We start from the raw sequence: 16,303 nt of genomic DNA on the forward strand, positions 1-16,303 counted from the left end.
GCAGAGGAAATAGGATGTGCAAAGGCCCTGAGGTGGGAGTGTGGGCAGAGTGTCAAGGAGTAGTAAAAGGGAGGGAGGGAAGAGATGAGACGTGGAATCCATAGTGTCACAGAAGGACTTGGACATCTACACTTCAAAGAACATTCCCTGGCTTGGGATTTCTGGAGCTGCAGTTAAAAGTGGCCTGGAAGGTGCTTGGAAGGCAGAGACAGGCAGATCTCTGTGAGTTCATAGGCCAGCCTGGTCTATGTAGCAAATATCTGCCAGCCAGTACCCTGTGTCTTAGTTAGCGTTCTATTGCTGTGAAGAGACACCATGACCACAGCAAACTCTTACAAAGGAAGACATTTAATTGAGGCTGTCTCACAGTTTCAGAAGTTTGGTCCATTATCATCATGGGGAGAAGCATGGCAGCACAGAGGCAGACAAGGGGCTGAGGAGGAGCTGAGAGTTCTACATCGGGATTGGCAGCAGCAGGAAGAGACAGGAGTCTTTTTGGCCTGGCTTGAGCTTCTGAAGCCTCAAAGCCCACCCCCAAAGTGACACACTTCCCCCAACAAGGACACACATCCTAATCCTTTCAAACAGTGCCATGAGCCTATTGGGATCATTTTCATTCAAAACAACACATCCTATCTTAATAAAATAAAGTAAGATAAAGGTCTGGTGGAATAAGGTTGGCAAGGAGGAGATGTGGGAAAGCCATCATAAACAGTCACGGGAAGACTGACTTTTTCATTCAGTGGAAACCTCTGTCCCTTGAGGCCTTATCCTACAAGGCTGGGAAGGGTCAGGCCACATGCCAGGCAAGAAGATGGTCACTGTCCAGACTTGGACCAAACATGGTGCTGAGCTGCTGGGTAGGCAGGCAACACCCTGGTCTAGTTTTGGCTCATCTTGTTGAGCCTAAGACAAGAGCAGTGCAAGATGTGACCTCAATGCTGTGGTGAGGATTATGGCAGAGAATAGGTGGAAGCTGAGTAAACCAAGGTGTGTGTGTGTGTGTGTGTGTGTGTGTGTGTGTGTGTGTACCCACCATGAGCACACTAGTGTAGGGAGTGAGGCATCCCACTTGTCCACTATGGGGAGCCCTGCAATCTTTTCTCCAACAGAAATTAAGCTGGTGAGCCTACCCATGCAATTTCAGAAGTCCCCAGCAGCTCACAGGGTGGAAAGAGGTGTGCTCCTGAGATGTTGCCCCAGTGCCAGGGGTCCTGCGGTTGGCATGATATGAGAGGTTGAGACGCAGAGCCCAAGGTTCCACTAGTTTCTTTTCATGACCCCCGGTGGGAAAGGAAAGCTGTGGGGGAAGAAATGCTGCCCCAGGAACGGAAGGAAGCGCACGAGGGGGGCCAAGCTCTGTCTGCATCCCTCCTGGATGGATCTGCCGCTTGTTCAAGATGAGTTAAGCATTCCATGGGCATGTGCCTTGTGCGAGGCTCTATGCTGAGTATGAAGCAGCCTTAAGATGCAGCAGGAGCTCAGGCTCATGACCTGCCGCCTGTTCCCCAGAGAGCCGGGAGAGGCTTTGAGTTTCTTAGGACCTCTCTTACCTCTTCATTTATCTGAAGGGTTAAATGGCCTGGTAAGGACCAGAGAGATGTCTCGGCCATTGAGAGCACTGGCTGCTTTCCCAGAGGACCAGGTTTGGTTCCCAGCACCCACACAGCCTCTCACAACTGTGGGTAACTCTGGTTCCAAGAGATATGACGCCATCTTGTGGCTTGGGATGGGCAAGAACAGCCAGATGACTGACAGGATCACTGTGGACTAAGTTTTAACCTGCTTTCACCAGACTCAGTCCTGGCAAGGGGTTCTGTCTGCTCAGGAAAGGGAACAGGCCTTAGGAAGCAGCTTGAGAACACCCCCAAGGAAATGGAATAAGCCGTCGGTCATATGACAGGTAGACGGCCATCTGCATCTTCACAGGGCTCTGAGGACCGTTCTATGATTGAGTGTTACCTTGGGTTCCACCCTCAGTGGCACAAAAAACTGAAATAGAGACGCTCAGGAGTTCAAGGCTAGCCCGGGCAACAGAGTCAGCCACCTCCTCAAAAAAAAGGGCTCTGTGAGACTACAGGGCTCCACTCTGGTACTTCAAACCACAAGGGGGACCCATCTGACCTCCAGAAGGAGAGTGAACAGCCAGGGGCTGAGGGGAAGAAGGAATTAGCACAGGGTCAATGCATGGAAGGTCAGCTAATTTCACTACCTCTACAAAGGGAGGCCTTAACTCCCTTGCAAGGAGAACAAAAAGATGGCACCACTGAGGAGGTGCCTGACTGCAAACTTTGGGGGAAGCAGAGCTCCCTCAGAGCCAGGCAAGCCTGGAGTCGGGAGCTGAACTCCCTTCCTGCTGACGTGTGGATAGAGAAGGTAGCCTAGAGTCCCACGGGGTCACTCCGAGCCCATCCGCTAGGACTGGACCCTGGGTCAGGGAACACTTTTCCATTCTCACGCTGTCCCAGATCCCCAAGCCAGCAAAGGCTAGTGGGCCTGAGCACGGGCCAGCCTCCCCCCCCCCCCAGCCCACCCGCTAGCCTGCCTTGGGCCAGCATGGTGGCAGGCCCTGCTTGCTCCCCAGGGAGTCTGCCGCCAGGCCTGATGGCGCTAGCAGAGGGAGGGAGGCCGCCAAGCTGTCAGTCTGGAGGTGCCCCTCAGAGCTCCTCCTGGCTGGAGCAAGGAGGGTGGGCCAGCTCTGGAGCTGGGCTGTCAGGGCCTTCACAGAGACAAGGCCGGAGAGGCCTGCCTGACAGCTCGCCCACCGAATTAGGACCATTTGCATGCTAATTTCCAGTGCTCCAATGGGCTGGCAGGCCGGCTGGGGTGTGTGGAGTGTGCAGAGAGGCGCACACCGCCCAGCCCGCCCGTGAAGGAACAATGCTTGACTGATCTAGCTTCGTTAACGAGCAAATTATGGTAATTTTGTTATTACAAATGCATAGAAATTTCCAAAGCAGGCAGCCATTCAGGGTACCTCCCTGCTCCTCCCTGCTCCTAAATACCAAGCCCCCTGTTTGTACACACGGGTCAGCCCGACTTCCAGGGACCAGGCTTCCCCCGGAGCCCTTCCAGGGAGGCCCAGCATGAGTGGGACTGGAGCTGGTCGCCAGGCAGGCATATATATCCCTGTGGGCAGGCAAGCCTCCAGCTGCCGTTTCTCTCAAACCTTGCCCTCTTTGTGTCCTCTTTGCCTCCTGGGCCTATCATTCCAGCAAAACCACTCCCAAACACCGTGTTCAAGTCGGCTTCTCTCCATCCTGAACATGAAACATGGACTTTTCTCCTCATAGAAGTTCTTAGAGCTTCAGAGTCATTTGGTGATTGACTGTGCCTGCCCTGGGAGCTAGGCTCAGCAACATGAAAGAGCCTGTGATTACCTGATGAATGAATGAATGAATGAATGGGAATATGAATGAATGAATGAATGAATGAATGAATGAGTGGATTGGAATGTGCATGAAGGAATACAGCCAGAACCTAGCTCACAAATGTGGATCCCCCCACCCCCACCAAAGCTGGCTCAGAGGTGGTCTAATGAAGCCAAGCCATTTTTAGTTTACTTGCCAATTGGCCACCTTGCCTGGTGTTCGTAATCGTCCACTGTAGAAACAGCAACTTGACCGTCTTGGTCGGAGGTGCATCTCTGGAAGGGTGCTCTGGGATGCACCCAGAGCGGCACTGTTTTCTAGGGGCTGCCAGGTCCCAACTGCAGTGGGGAGCAGGGCTGGCCCCCAAGTTCCTGACAAGGGCAGGCTGGTCATGTGTCCAGCACAGCAAGAGATGTCGGTAGCCCTCCTATTCTTTGATTTGGATTTCAGGCCAGCCTGATATGGTTGAAACCCGTATCGGAAGTTGGCAAAGAGTAAACCCTGAGTTACAGAAAGCCTGCTGTGAGGGAGCTCTGCCGCTGGCACCTGGGGAAGCCAGGACTCAGTTAGTGCCTGGGAGGCAAAGCCCTAACCCAGAGCGGAGACTTCGTGACCTCAGGCCACGAGCTGTGCTGCAGAGTTTTCTGTTTGTCTGATTTTCTGGTTGGGTTACTGTTTCTAGAGGGTACTGGACCCAGGAAAAGAATGCAACCATTGCATTTTGTCCAGCTTCCTGACTCAGGGAAAAACAGAGCAGGAGGGAGCCGGAGCCCCGCAACACCTCAGGTTCCAGGCTCCACACTGCTGGCCTGGGGAGGCCACCATCTATAGCCACTGGATCACAGCAGCCAAGGTCCGAAGGAGCTTGCTAGGCCCAGGGGCTCCCGCTGGAGCACAATGGAGGGCAAGTGGGACAGGGGTTTCCCAACACTCATTAGGAGCTCGGGTGCCTGGGACCATCCTGGCACGTCCGTGTGAGGGTGGGGCAAGATGCTTCCTTCCCTTGCTTCACGGGAAGACCGAGGCATTGGGACATGAAGGCAGGATGGCTCTTCCTTTAACCTGCCCTGTGGCTCTGCCCACAGCCTCTCCTGCCCTTAGCTTGGTATGCCCGGCTTTTCTATCCACAGCAGAAGGTGAAGTCGCCATAGACCGCATGAAGGCCTCTTTGGCCCCCCGAGAGGTCTGTGTTAGAGTGGACGCCACCTGCACTCTCCAACCTAGTCCCTGCTTCCACCCCAGGCTTCTCCAACAGGGCAGACTTGCCCACCAAGGTCAGGGCTCCTAGCTGTGGCCTCTTTTGAGACAGTGCCCACCGCAGCTGTCCCTCCCAGCCTGACCTGCTCTAGACCCTCATAAAAGAGCCTGGAAGGTAAGGCTTTCTATGTGGCTGGCCTCTTGAGTTGTGAAAGGAAGACACAGATTCTTTGCGTTAGTCAGTTTTTTGGTCTTTCCCCCACCCCTTCCACCCCAGTGGCTTGTTCCTGGGTGTTCTCTCTGTGTGAATCCTTACCCGACATGTTCTTGGAAAAGTGGGACACCTCCCCCGACCCCAAGTTCCAGTGCATTTGGTCCAGGCCCTCAGGATAGACATGGCACTATTGCTTCTGCAAGGTTGTCTCAGGCCACAGTCCTTCTCTGCTGCCTCACAGAGAAAGCCACTTCCAAACATGAACACAGTGTGTCTAGCAGTCAAACTCCACGTGGGCCTTCCTTTGCCATCCAGAATCCCCACTTGCCGTGTGACTCTAAAGCAACCTCTTTTCCTGGGCCTCAGTTTTCATCTCTGTAAACTGGGGCCAACAATCATGCTCAGAGGCTTGGAAACCATAGGATCCATGTAAATGGGAGGTTGTACTCTTTGCACTTGGGTGAAAAAGTCTCAGGATGGTCTCAACTGTCCTGTACTGTGGTCTGACAGTTCCCAAAGCAATTCTGAGCTGGGATGTTCTTTAAACAAAAGAATATGAAGAGACAGTGGTCATTTTAAAAATCTTTCATTCCTCTCGCCTGCTCTTTTTTTTTTTTTTTTTTTTTTCTCCTTGCTTCTTCCTTCCTTTCAAGCCTGGCTTTAAGTCTCCCTGTAAGTCCTTTATTTGTTTCTCTGCACATAGACTCCTTATAAAGAAAATTCATTTGTTCAGGGTCACCGCGTGGTTTTTCATTAAAAACAAATTACCCGCATTCAGGGAGGACATCTGGGCTTTCGGGCTCCCATTAATGACTATATTTCCAGCCTCCCTGGTCTGGTTGGGCTCCTCTTGCCTGTCACCCTGCCTTCCAGGCCCCAGGAGGACAATGAGAGTGACAGTCAAGTGAAAGGGAAAACATGAAGGATGAGGGCGAGAGGCAAGTCCCCTGGGAGGGGAAGGAGGGAAAAGTGAAAAAAATAAATAGCTCAAACAGAGGGTAACAAGGGCCATTGTTTCAGTATTTCCAGAGAGCTGCCAGAGCAAATACTGGAAGGACCAGGGCAGCCATTAAGTGGAGCTCCAGCCCTGTTTAATTACACCCTGGACCCTGAGCCTAGACTCTATTTCTGGCTAGATAAGTGAGGAAGTGTAGTAATCAAGTAAGTTCTGCCTAGATCCCTCGGGCATCTGCTGTGTGTTGGGACTGGGCATGGTCCTCTTCCAAGAGCTCCAGGCGCAGCCTGACCCCAGAGGCAATCAGGAAACACAATCCAACATAGTCCAAAGCTGCTTGCTGGCAGGCAGAACATGGTTGGTGGCCCGGGGTTGAGCGGACCATGGGCAAAGCCCTAGGGTGCGAGTAAGCGTTGGTTAGCCTAAAGCAAACTCAACAGTGGCAGACAGATGGGGGGGGGGGAAGGACCATCTCAGAATCTGAAGAGTAGCTCCCTAGCCCCCCAGCAGGCTGGGCTTTCCCTGGGTCAGGAAGGCTGCCTCAGGGGAGCACCAGGGAGGCCACGCTCGTCTCCTGGACCCAGTGTCTATCAGATAGGCTCTACAACCTTTTAGTCTCCAGGGGCACCAAGGCTGGGGAAGCTTGAGGTAGGAGATATAGATCTGGCTCAGCCTGGACCGCTCCCAGGTCGCCCAGGGAGTGGGTCCGAACAAGTCACATCACCACCCAAGCGGCTAGCTTGCGTCTGAACTAGGCTGGACAGTCCACTCTCACAAGGCGCTTTCAGTGGAAACGAGGGTAACAAGCGTGTGTCAGCCCTCTATATGGGCAACACCATGAAGGTTAGCTGGTGGGTGGTTGTTTGGTTTCATCTGGGAACATGCTTCTCCCGGAGGGCAGAAGCCAAGCCTTACTGACTCCCACTGCTCTGTACAGGCTCTGGGCTCTGGAGAGAAGTGTCTCAGGTGCATTGAGCTAGAGGGATTGGCTGCTCCAGCTGAGGACTGACAGCTGACAAGGCCTTGGAAACAGGGGGCTGTGGATGCCAGCGAGCCAAAGGGTCAAAACAGAGACCAGAGCCAGATCAAGGACTGGAGTGCAGACAGGGCGCTGCATGTCTTGGGCCCTTTCTGTGTACACCCATGTTCTGGCCCTTCTTTTGCTCATTGCCTCTCCTTCACTGACGTCTTGCTGGGTCCCTCCCATGCGCAGGGACAGTGGCACAGATACCTCTGAGTGCTTTGGCTGGCTTCTCACTTCCCCACCTTTGAAAATGACAGTGGTATGTCTCATCTTTGCAACCCTCTGCAGAAGCACCTGTTCCCTCCTTTCTGCCTAGAACCCCCTGGGCCAGGCTAAATCTCTGCTGTATGTTCCCAGAGTCCCTGTGCTTCTGTGACACCACACTCTCTAGGCTCTAAGGATTTCAGTAAGCTGACGGAATGAACTGGGGGCTGCTGACACCTCATTTTCTGAATGCCTTGCCTTTAGTCATCATGGTCAATGGGGTTTAACAGGAAACCAGTTTTTTTTCCCAAACTCCTCCTCCCCAGACATCCTAGGACCATCCTGTGAAGGCCCTTGCACCTTACAATACAATAATTACAGTGCATTATTAATTTCTGCTCTAAAATTACAAAAAGCCTCAATTTAGATTCTTGCTTTTGGAACCACTTGACCGTGAGTGACAGGAGCAATGATGAGCTGTGATTTCTTAGCAATCACGGTGTGGACTTGGGAACTTTTACAAAGTGAGGCAATCTAATCTAAAATAGTTTTCAAGTGTGATGAAATTTTTATGAGCATTAAATGTAATAGTTAATAAAGGTTAATGCTGCAGTGTGCAGGCATTTCACACAGCGTTTATTAATGCTAGCCTGCCAGTTTTCTTTTTGAATTTTAGAGGCAAGTACTTTTTCCTTTTCCTTTTTTTTTTTTTTTTTCCAGCCCTGAAAAGGGAACAGACTTTTGGCACAGGGCCTGTCTGGGATCCTGCACCCGTGTTTACAGTCTTACGGGACACCGCAGGGAGGGCTGCCTGCAGGATCCCCAGTATGGCAGGGGCTGACACACATGGATAATGTGAGAAAAATGCAGAAGGAAAGCCGGGCAGGAGTGAGTGGGGCTCCTCAGCTCTAAGTGGGCAGACTGCTGATGTCTAGCGGGCCAAGGCTGGTGTGAGCCCTGGGCCCTCCCTGGCGGTAAAGGCAGGAGAGAGGTGGTGGGTGCTGCCTGGTCTGACTCCTTCTATGACAGCAGCCTCCTCTGTACCATCCCATCCTCTGGTAAGCTCGGCCTGTATCTGCTCTTCCTTATTTGCCCCCAGGCAAGACTTGGTTAGGTAGGCAGAGGAAGCTGCTATGTGCCCTATTGGCTGGCTATTTTTTTGTTGTCAGTGGTACTGGGAGGCATTCACAGAAGGACTGCCTTGAGTCTTAGGCCTGGAGTCAGCAGCTCTGCAGTGACTGTGGGGTCAGGGGTTAAGAATGGCAGTCCTTCCTCAGTCCTGTACTCAAATCTAATCTCTCTCATCAGAATCTGACTTGATCCTCAGGCCCTAGAACCTGAAGGCCCAACAAAACCATCCATTCTCCTTAGAACTCCATGTGCCTTCTATGCTCCTCTCGGTACCAGCCAAACACTCCAACCTCTCAGCAGGAGAGGGCCTTGAAGGCATCAGGCTCAACCTGCTCCATATGTATCCAGGGTGCAGGACTCCCACAAACGCTTTCATTCCATCTAAAGCAAATTCTGACTGTAGTCCTTTGATCTACAAGGCCATCACAACGTTTACTGCTTTCAAGGACTACCATCAGTAGACGGTCTGCAGTGGCTTGAACCAGAATGGTTCCCATAGGCTCTTATATTTGGCTGCTTGGTCCCCTGCTAGTGGAACTGTTCAGGAAGGATCAGAAAGTATGGAGGGGTGTGGCCTTGTTGGAGGAAGTGTGTCACTGAGGGTGGGCAGGAAAAAAAAAAGCCAACGGCAGGCCAGTTTTCCCCCACTCCACCACCCCTCTGCCTGAAACTTGTGGATCAGATGCGACCTTTCAGCTACTTTCTACCTGCTGCCTACTACCTTGCCGTGATGATAACAGACCAACACTCTGAAACACTAAGCTAGCTCCCAATGAAATGCTTGTTTTGTAAGCTTCCTTGGTCATGGTGTCTCATCATGGCAATAGAAGAGTAACTGAAACAGACAGGAACCTTGGGTGGAAATTTGGTCAGAATTTCAACATAGCCTCACATACCATGACTGGAGCCTTGGGTCAACCATTACCATCAGAGGAGCCAGAGAGCTGGGGGCCACTGGCTGCGATCCAGAGAAGCATTCAAGACAAAGTGTCCTCATATACCAGCTCCGAGTTCCCCTAGTGTGGTAGCCTTTCTGGCAGGACGAGGATTCCTGGCTTTGGGCTAAGAAATCTTTCTAAGCTAGGGACGTTTTATGATTGTCCTGTGTGAGCAGATTCCCAGAACCTGCTGAGGCCTGGCATATGTTCTTTCTCCACCTTCATGCTTCTGATAGAGCAGAACTTAGCAGATTTCCCTAAGGTTCCAGATTCCCAAGTTTCTGGGCACCCATTCCTGGTGTGGTGGTCCTGAGAGCTCGTCCTGCCTCCAAGGCAGCTTTGGGGCCCTTTCCAGTGGAAGTGTGGTAAGATCCTCACTTCTTCAGCCTCTTTCAGTGACACCCAGGAGGACCTCCACCAAGTCCCATGTGCAGCCCTGAGGGGCTTTATCATTTTATAGCCCCAAATATGAAGAGAGCTTGGAAGCATTTACTGCCCACTCAGAGTAGAGATGATGGGACTCCAGAGCTCCCTAGGTTGGCCAAATGACATCAGTGTGGACACCAGGCCTGGAGTGGCAGAACTAGGGAACTCCCTAGGGTGCATTAAGTCCTGTTTCCCCACCCACTGTCTCCTGTTTTAGGAGCAAGAAGCCCAGGATCAGGCCACAAGGTCCTGAGGGTAACGTCTGACAGTTGGAGAGGTAGAATCAGAATGCAAGACAAGGCCCTTAGGCTCCACCGAACTTTTTTATTTGTTTTTTATTTTTTGCTTTTGTATCACCTTCCCCTCAACTGTAGCAAGACTTCAGAAAGCCTGTGAGGACTGCCAGTTTTTCCCCAAGCCCAAAGACACCTGGGTGGATTTACTTACATAAGATGGGGCTGCTTGGGATTCTTGTGGACACCTTGGGAGGACATAGAAGCCCCAGGCCTCCAGCAGAGCACTGCCTCATGCCCTGGCATTCAAGGGGGTGAGGGCAGTGCCAGCAGAGGCCTGGCTGGCCTCTCCTGCTCTACTCTTCTAGCCCTCCAACGCTTGAGACCCAGCTCCTGCCAGGTCCTCTCACGCTCTCGTCCCCCTGGGCTTGCAGATGATAATAAACAGTAATGGGCATTTCTGCTTGCCAAATCCAGTCTTCAAGCTCTAGCTCAAATGACCTCTGAAACGCCTCCCCTCATTGCCTGTGGAGGCCATAGGACAACCTCACGGGTCGTTCCCCAGGAGGCACTGTCCATCAGACACAGTTGCTGCCCTCAGGGTACTCTGGCCAGCAGGCCCCAGGGATCCTTTGTCTCTGTCATCCAGATCTGGAATGACAAGTGCGTGCCGCTATGCCTGGATCTTTTTGTTTAATGTGAGATCAGAGGATTGAACTCAGGTCCTCATGCTTGCACAACAGTATTATTGATGAGTCATCTCAATGCCATAACTTTTAATACAAAACATGAGATGATTTTTTTTTTTTTTGAATCTATCTCCCAAACTAGGCTGTGAACTCCCTGAGGGCAGCAACTGGGTCTGAAGTGCCACACTGAATCCAGAACCAGCACTATTGTTTCTTAGAAAATGCCTGAAAAACAAACAAGTGAATGGGCCACCTGTGGCTTCATCCTGTTTGTGTCCGAGTTCCCTCCTCCATTCATAGAATGGCAGAATGACTGGAGGCCACAAGAGGGCAGCAAAGAGTCAGAAACAAGCAACAGGTGTGCGCTCTGGGGCCCAGGCCCAGCCCAAGCCGGAGTTCCCATAGAAGGCCCAGTGAGAGCTCACTGAAAAGCCTCTGTGGAGCGGGTAAGATGCGGATGGCACTCAGCTTGCAGATTGAAGAGCAAAAGCCATTCATTCCCTAGAGAAAGCACCCAGAAGGCCGTGGTTCAACCTCCCAGCAGACGTCTGAGTCTCCACCAAGTCTTTACTGGCTTCTGTGGGCCTTTTCGAAGCATGTCCAGTTCACTGAGCTCCCATCTAATTGTGGGAAGGGTCTTTACACGGGGTGGGGATAAAGCGTTCCCCCTGCATCATCTGTGCAGAATGCATTTTGCCCCCATGAGTGACACATGACAGAGCACACAGGAACCCTTGGCTAAACTTGCCCACCTCCTGCCAGGTCCCAGCCCTCACCCTCACACCTGGCTAGCAGAACTCAGAGTCACGGTTAGTCAATCCTTTCTCTCCTGACATCCTAATCCCAGGGCACACAGCTACGTAGGATTCTATAGCAGAGAGAAGTGAAGGCTTAAGAGACGAAGAATTAAGGCTGCTGATGAACCGTCCTGAAGATAAAGCCTGGGCTGAGTGCTAAGACAGAGGTACGTGCTGTAGTCCTCCTAGGAGAAGAGGAAGATAGGGAGAGAGGGAGGGCAGCGCCATGTGAGGTGTGCAACGCTGCCAACCTTAAACACGAAACAATGGGCCTGCAGGCCAAGGGACGCTCACGGCATCCACAATTTAGCAAAGGAAAGAAAACAGGCTCCCCCTAAAATGTCCAAAAGAAACACAACGCCGTCAACACCCTGACTTCAGCCCAGGTGGACTGTTTCGGGCTTCTGACTTCAAGAACTGGAAGAGAAAACGTTTCCATTCTTTCAAGTCACTGGGTTGTGGCAGTTTGTTATGGCTGCAGCAGGAAGTTAATACACTTAAGACCTGGAGAAGACTTGTCTGTGTAGGGAAACAGAAAGGTGTGAATGAGCCAGCCAGGCTGGCAGAGAGGAGCTGCGGAAGCCTCAGGGGCTGAAGTCCAAGGAGCTGGTCCCTCATCACTGGGACAAAGCACAGGCTGCCCCTGCCCCACCCTGGCAGCTTGCTCCAGACTTCCCTTCTGGTTCCATATGCCTCTTTTGCCCCTTGTCCTCATCTACCACCTCATCAAGAGACTAAAAACTGTTATTTCAGTGGGCAACTTAAAAGCAAGGCTTTTAGAAGTACTGTCTCCCAGTCCTGGACTACCAGAGTGCCCGGGACTGTAGGGACCACAGGGATGGACCATGGTCCTTTGCACATATTGCTCTGACAGGCCTCCCGTCTACCCGCTTCTGCATCTGCCGCAGTGCAGGGAAGAGGAGGACACTGTCATCTTCCCACTGTTGGTACCTTTGCCTAAAGCTCCAAAGCAGGAGCCAAGTGAGGGGCTGGGGAAGGGGCCCCTGATCCCTTGGATGATTCTCAAAGAAGCTTTCCTTGTTTTCAGACTCACTGAAGCCAAAGTGCGATGAGCTCCCCTCCCCACAGTCCAGGGTGTTTAAGAGCTCCAAATGCCATGTCAATATCTGTTAGGTTGCACAAATATCTTCAGGCAGGCATCTGGTACTTACTCACCGATCAACATACTGTGGAATCTTTGGTGCAAAACTTTTGGCATTTGCTGAGACTTGATGAAAATAAAAACTGAAAACTGTCTCTACCCTAGGCTGATAATATGCAGGCTTTGCTTTCCCTCATATAACTGGTCTGCAAAGGGTCTGCAGACACCTCAGAGAATTGGATGCCATGCTCTGCAGACACGAAGATGCCCCGGAGGAGGAAGGGCAGATAGTACCTCAACAACACCAGGGCCCGGATGCAGGACATGCCAACAAGCTGCCACCCCATACAGAACACATTAGGCATTTTTTTTCACACCCCGAAGATCAGCTGCCCGGGTGTGCCCTAGAGGCAAGCCCTCCTCTGTGTGTCCTGAAAGCTAATGTTATAAATGAAAGGCTCCACTTACGTGTGGGAAATAGTGACAGCCAAGCGTTTCCTAAAACCCATGGAGGCAAAGAGCCATGGGGTTTCCGGTTTCCCTGCAGATTGCACTGCAGGCCCATGGCAAGTATGAGAGACTGATTCACACAGCAGAACCATTCATCCTGGTGTGGCTACCTCAGAGCCGCGAAACCAGATAACAGCTTCCCCGGAGTCTTGTCAACTCTTTTCTCAGAACATGCGAGCAGGCCCTTCATGGCTGTGGTAAGCGCAGCTCATCTAGTAAATACCTTGTGGGCTTAGAAACCTGAGAGGTTAAGCAGCAGAAATCTGAACAAATGCAAGCTCAAAGCCCTCTAACGGACCACAGGGTAGCCACAGCCTGGTTCTTAGAACCTGACGAGGAAATGCCGAGAGAAGTTGACAGATGTGATTAAGTTGGGAACTTGAGCTATGAATTCCCTTGATTACCCACATGAGCCCCAAGTGTTCAAGTGCCCTTACTGGAGAGAAGAGAAGGGTGATGTGGCGACTTGGCCTTGGGGTGATGCAGCTCCAGCAAGGAAGAAGCTGGCCAAGGGAGGAGAGGGACAGCCGCTTCCCAGGGAGTAAGACTGGGCCAGCACCAGCATTGCGGCCCAGTGATACTGATTTTACATTTGTTACAGGAACGAGAAGAATGTTCTCATCATTCTGAGCACTGCCCTTGGGATTTTTTTTCTTCCATTTGTCACGGGAAATTAAAACACAGGCCTCTCTGCTTTGCCTTGCCTCTGTCCTCTAGGCAACCCTCTCAGAGAACACCTAGAGCCTGCTGGTGCCCTGATGGCCCCCAGGCTTAGGAGGTTCCAGTGAGAACAGCATGCGCCACATGGCTGATGGCACACAAAGCCCCAGCCCCAGGTGGGACCCTCCTGGAAGGCTTGTGGAGTAGTGATGTTTGTGCTCAGGCCTGAAGAGTGCGGCTGGATTGCAACAGACCAAGGCGGGACCAAGAGGTCCAGTCAAGGGCGTGGACTGAAGATCACCGACAGGTAGGAGTGATTGACTGGGTGACAGGGAGGGCTGGGAGAAGAACCCACGTAGCAAGCTAGGGCAGACCTTGGCTAAACATGGGGGGTAGCCAGACCACTGCTCTGCTAAAAGGCAATGCCATCTGTGCTAGGGCACAGGCCATACAAGAAACCGGTTTGGAGACAATGTAGAAAAAGGACACGACAGTAGATAGGATGCTGAGGATCAAGAACTAAGCTGTCTTTGTCTGGCATAGTAAGTGCTGTGGGTGTGGGAAAAGAGAAAGCTCAGAGTTAGGCAGGAGGAGGAAGAGGAGCAGGGACAGGATCAGGGGAGAGATGATGCAGAGAAGGAAAAATTCAGGGTCCTGGTCAGCAGGCTCCCCAACTATAGTTCTCATTTCCTCTCTTTAATCCTGTGGTAGGGGACTGGGTCCCAGAGTTCCTGTGTTCCCAGGCAGGAGACTTGGAGACTGTGCCTTTGCACGGCTGTGTGATTCCTGCTGCCATCCCTACTGGACGAGAAGCAGCTGCCCTGCCATCCTGCTCTGGCCTCTGCCAGGCCCATAGCCATTTGTGTGGGGGGCCTGGTAACTAGGGCTGGTGGAATGACAGGGTCCGGGAGCTGTCCTGTTTAGGTAAGCCAGAGAAAGTTTGGCTTCTCAACTTGGTCTCTGGGCTAAGGGGACGGTTTCTGGGAGGGCCGTCGGGGTGGTGTAATCTTCGCCAGCTCTAACTGCCCCAGGACTCGGGGCTACTGCAGCAATCCCTGCTTAGAGAGCCTACAGGCAGCGCAGCACCCCTTGCTGGGGCCACATTCAATGGCAGCTTCGTGGAGTCTGCTAACTTCTTTGGGTCCCAGCCATTTAGAGAACCGGTTACACCCTCGAGCCAGCCCCCCTGACAGAGCTGTTCTAAGCACAGAGAGAGGAGTTTGCTCGTTACAAAGCACCACATAAATGTGAGGGGGCATTCTTGGGTGTGGTCTGTGACCCTAACTGCTAAAGGCTGGGCAATGAGGAGCCCAAGAGTGAGGTGGTGGTGCGTACCACCTCAGCCTGTACCCTGCATCTCTCTGGCATCCTTGCTGCCACCGGGCCATCCTTGCCGCAGATAAGGCAAAGCTTTTGCAGTGCAACCTGGCAGGCCTCCCTGGTGTTGGCAAGGCCCAGGACAAGAGTGTTCACAGAGGCCATTTCCCATATGTCTCATATTTAAAAGGCATAAATCAAGCTAACAAACCGTTAAATGAAATATGCTTCGTCCTCCTACCTTGTTAAATGCACTGCGCACACAGCTAGGCCAGGATGAAATTTTGAATTCTGGGGCTCCTTGGCATTCTGTGCCAGGGTGTGCAGTGTGGGAACCCCACTTGCTTGTGCCCTCACCTGCTCCACTTGTTGCCACGTGAAGCCTCTCTCTCTCTCTCTCTCTCTCTCACACACACACACACACACACACACACACACACACATACACACACGCACGCACACACACGAAGCCTTATATACCTGCAGGATACTTGCATTACACTCCAGCTTATTCAAGTCCCCACCAAGAGTTCACGCCCTGGGGTTTACAAACTGGCCACTAGGACACCTTCAACAGGATAGCCCCAAGGAAGAGCCCGAAGCTCAGCTCGTCTGGGTGGACCTCCAGAGTAAAGGACTGAGCCCCTTGGTCTTGTAGACTCACCCTGGTCCACAGAATGGGTGGGATGGGGAGGGAAGGGAACTCTGAAGGAACGGTGATCTTTGCTCTTGGTGTCAGAACTGGGGAACAAGTTTTAATGGTGTTCAGTTTAGCATCAAACGACAAACTCGGTAGTCAGCAACCTGTCTGCCTTGAAAACTTACTGTGCTCAAACTCAAGGGACAAGGCCACCAAGAGCACCTTGGGGGCTTCTGTGTGGTCCATGTCATACAGGTTGGGGAGTAAAGGAGAAGTTGGGGGAGGGAAGGAAGGTTAGGGAAGTGCCCCACTAGCTGGCCCTGCGCCCCTCTGGGTTCTAGCGTCCAGTCTGGCTGACAAGGGACTTCTTAAGTGTCACACAAGGACCTCTTCCCCAGTGCCCTCCCCAGTGCAACCACAGCTCTCTGGCCCCACTGCACACCCAGCTGCAGAAGGGGCTGGGCCAACCTCTGCTGACTTATTCAGGTCGACTTCTCAGAAGCACGGAGGCCACCTGGCTGCTTTGGGGCAGGGGGTGCCCTCCCACAGCAACCCCATCTGCCGCCTGCCGCGGAGATGCCGACAGTGCAAACTCACCAGGCACCATCCCTGTCAGCGTCGGTGCAGAGTAGCTGCCCTGTCCAGCGGGGGGGACGTGCGGAGGGTACCCAGGGAGGGTCGTGCTTGCCAAGTCGCGGCCTGAAGAATCAGAGCAACAGAACACAGGGTGAGCATCTTTGCAGACTGCCACTTGGCCACAGCTCCTGGACATCCTGTGTATTTGTCACTTCTGGACACTGAACACCGGCATGCCCCATTCCCCATGTCATCCATGCATGCTCATACACCACACACACACACACACACACACACACACACACACACACACACACAC

At 52.5% G+C, this 16,303-nt stretch overlaps 1 protein-coding gene across 1 annotated transcript in view; it reads right to left on the reverse strand.

Annotated features, from left to right (window-relative positions):
• Positions 1-16,303, reverse strand: part of Pax5 (paired box 5) — a 176,961-nt gene that overhangs the window by 21,150 nt on the left and 139,508 nt on the right. The window contains exon 8 of the mRNA XM_055605267.1: positions 16,006-16,107. Within this exon, the coding sequence (XP_055461242.1) occupies positions 16,006-16,107 (102 nt within the window). The remainder of the gene's footprint in view (positions 1-16,005; positions 16,108-16,303) is intronic.

The sequence above is a fragment of the Psammomys obesus genome, unplaced genomic scaffold (genome assembly GCF_907164565.1).
Source record: "Psammomys obesus unplaced genomic scaffold, mPsaObe1.curated_primary_1811, whole genome shotgun sequence".
In the NCBI taxonomy this organism is placed as follows: Eukaryota; Metazoa; Chordata; class Mammalia; order Rodentia; family Muridae; genus Psammomys; species Psammomys obesus.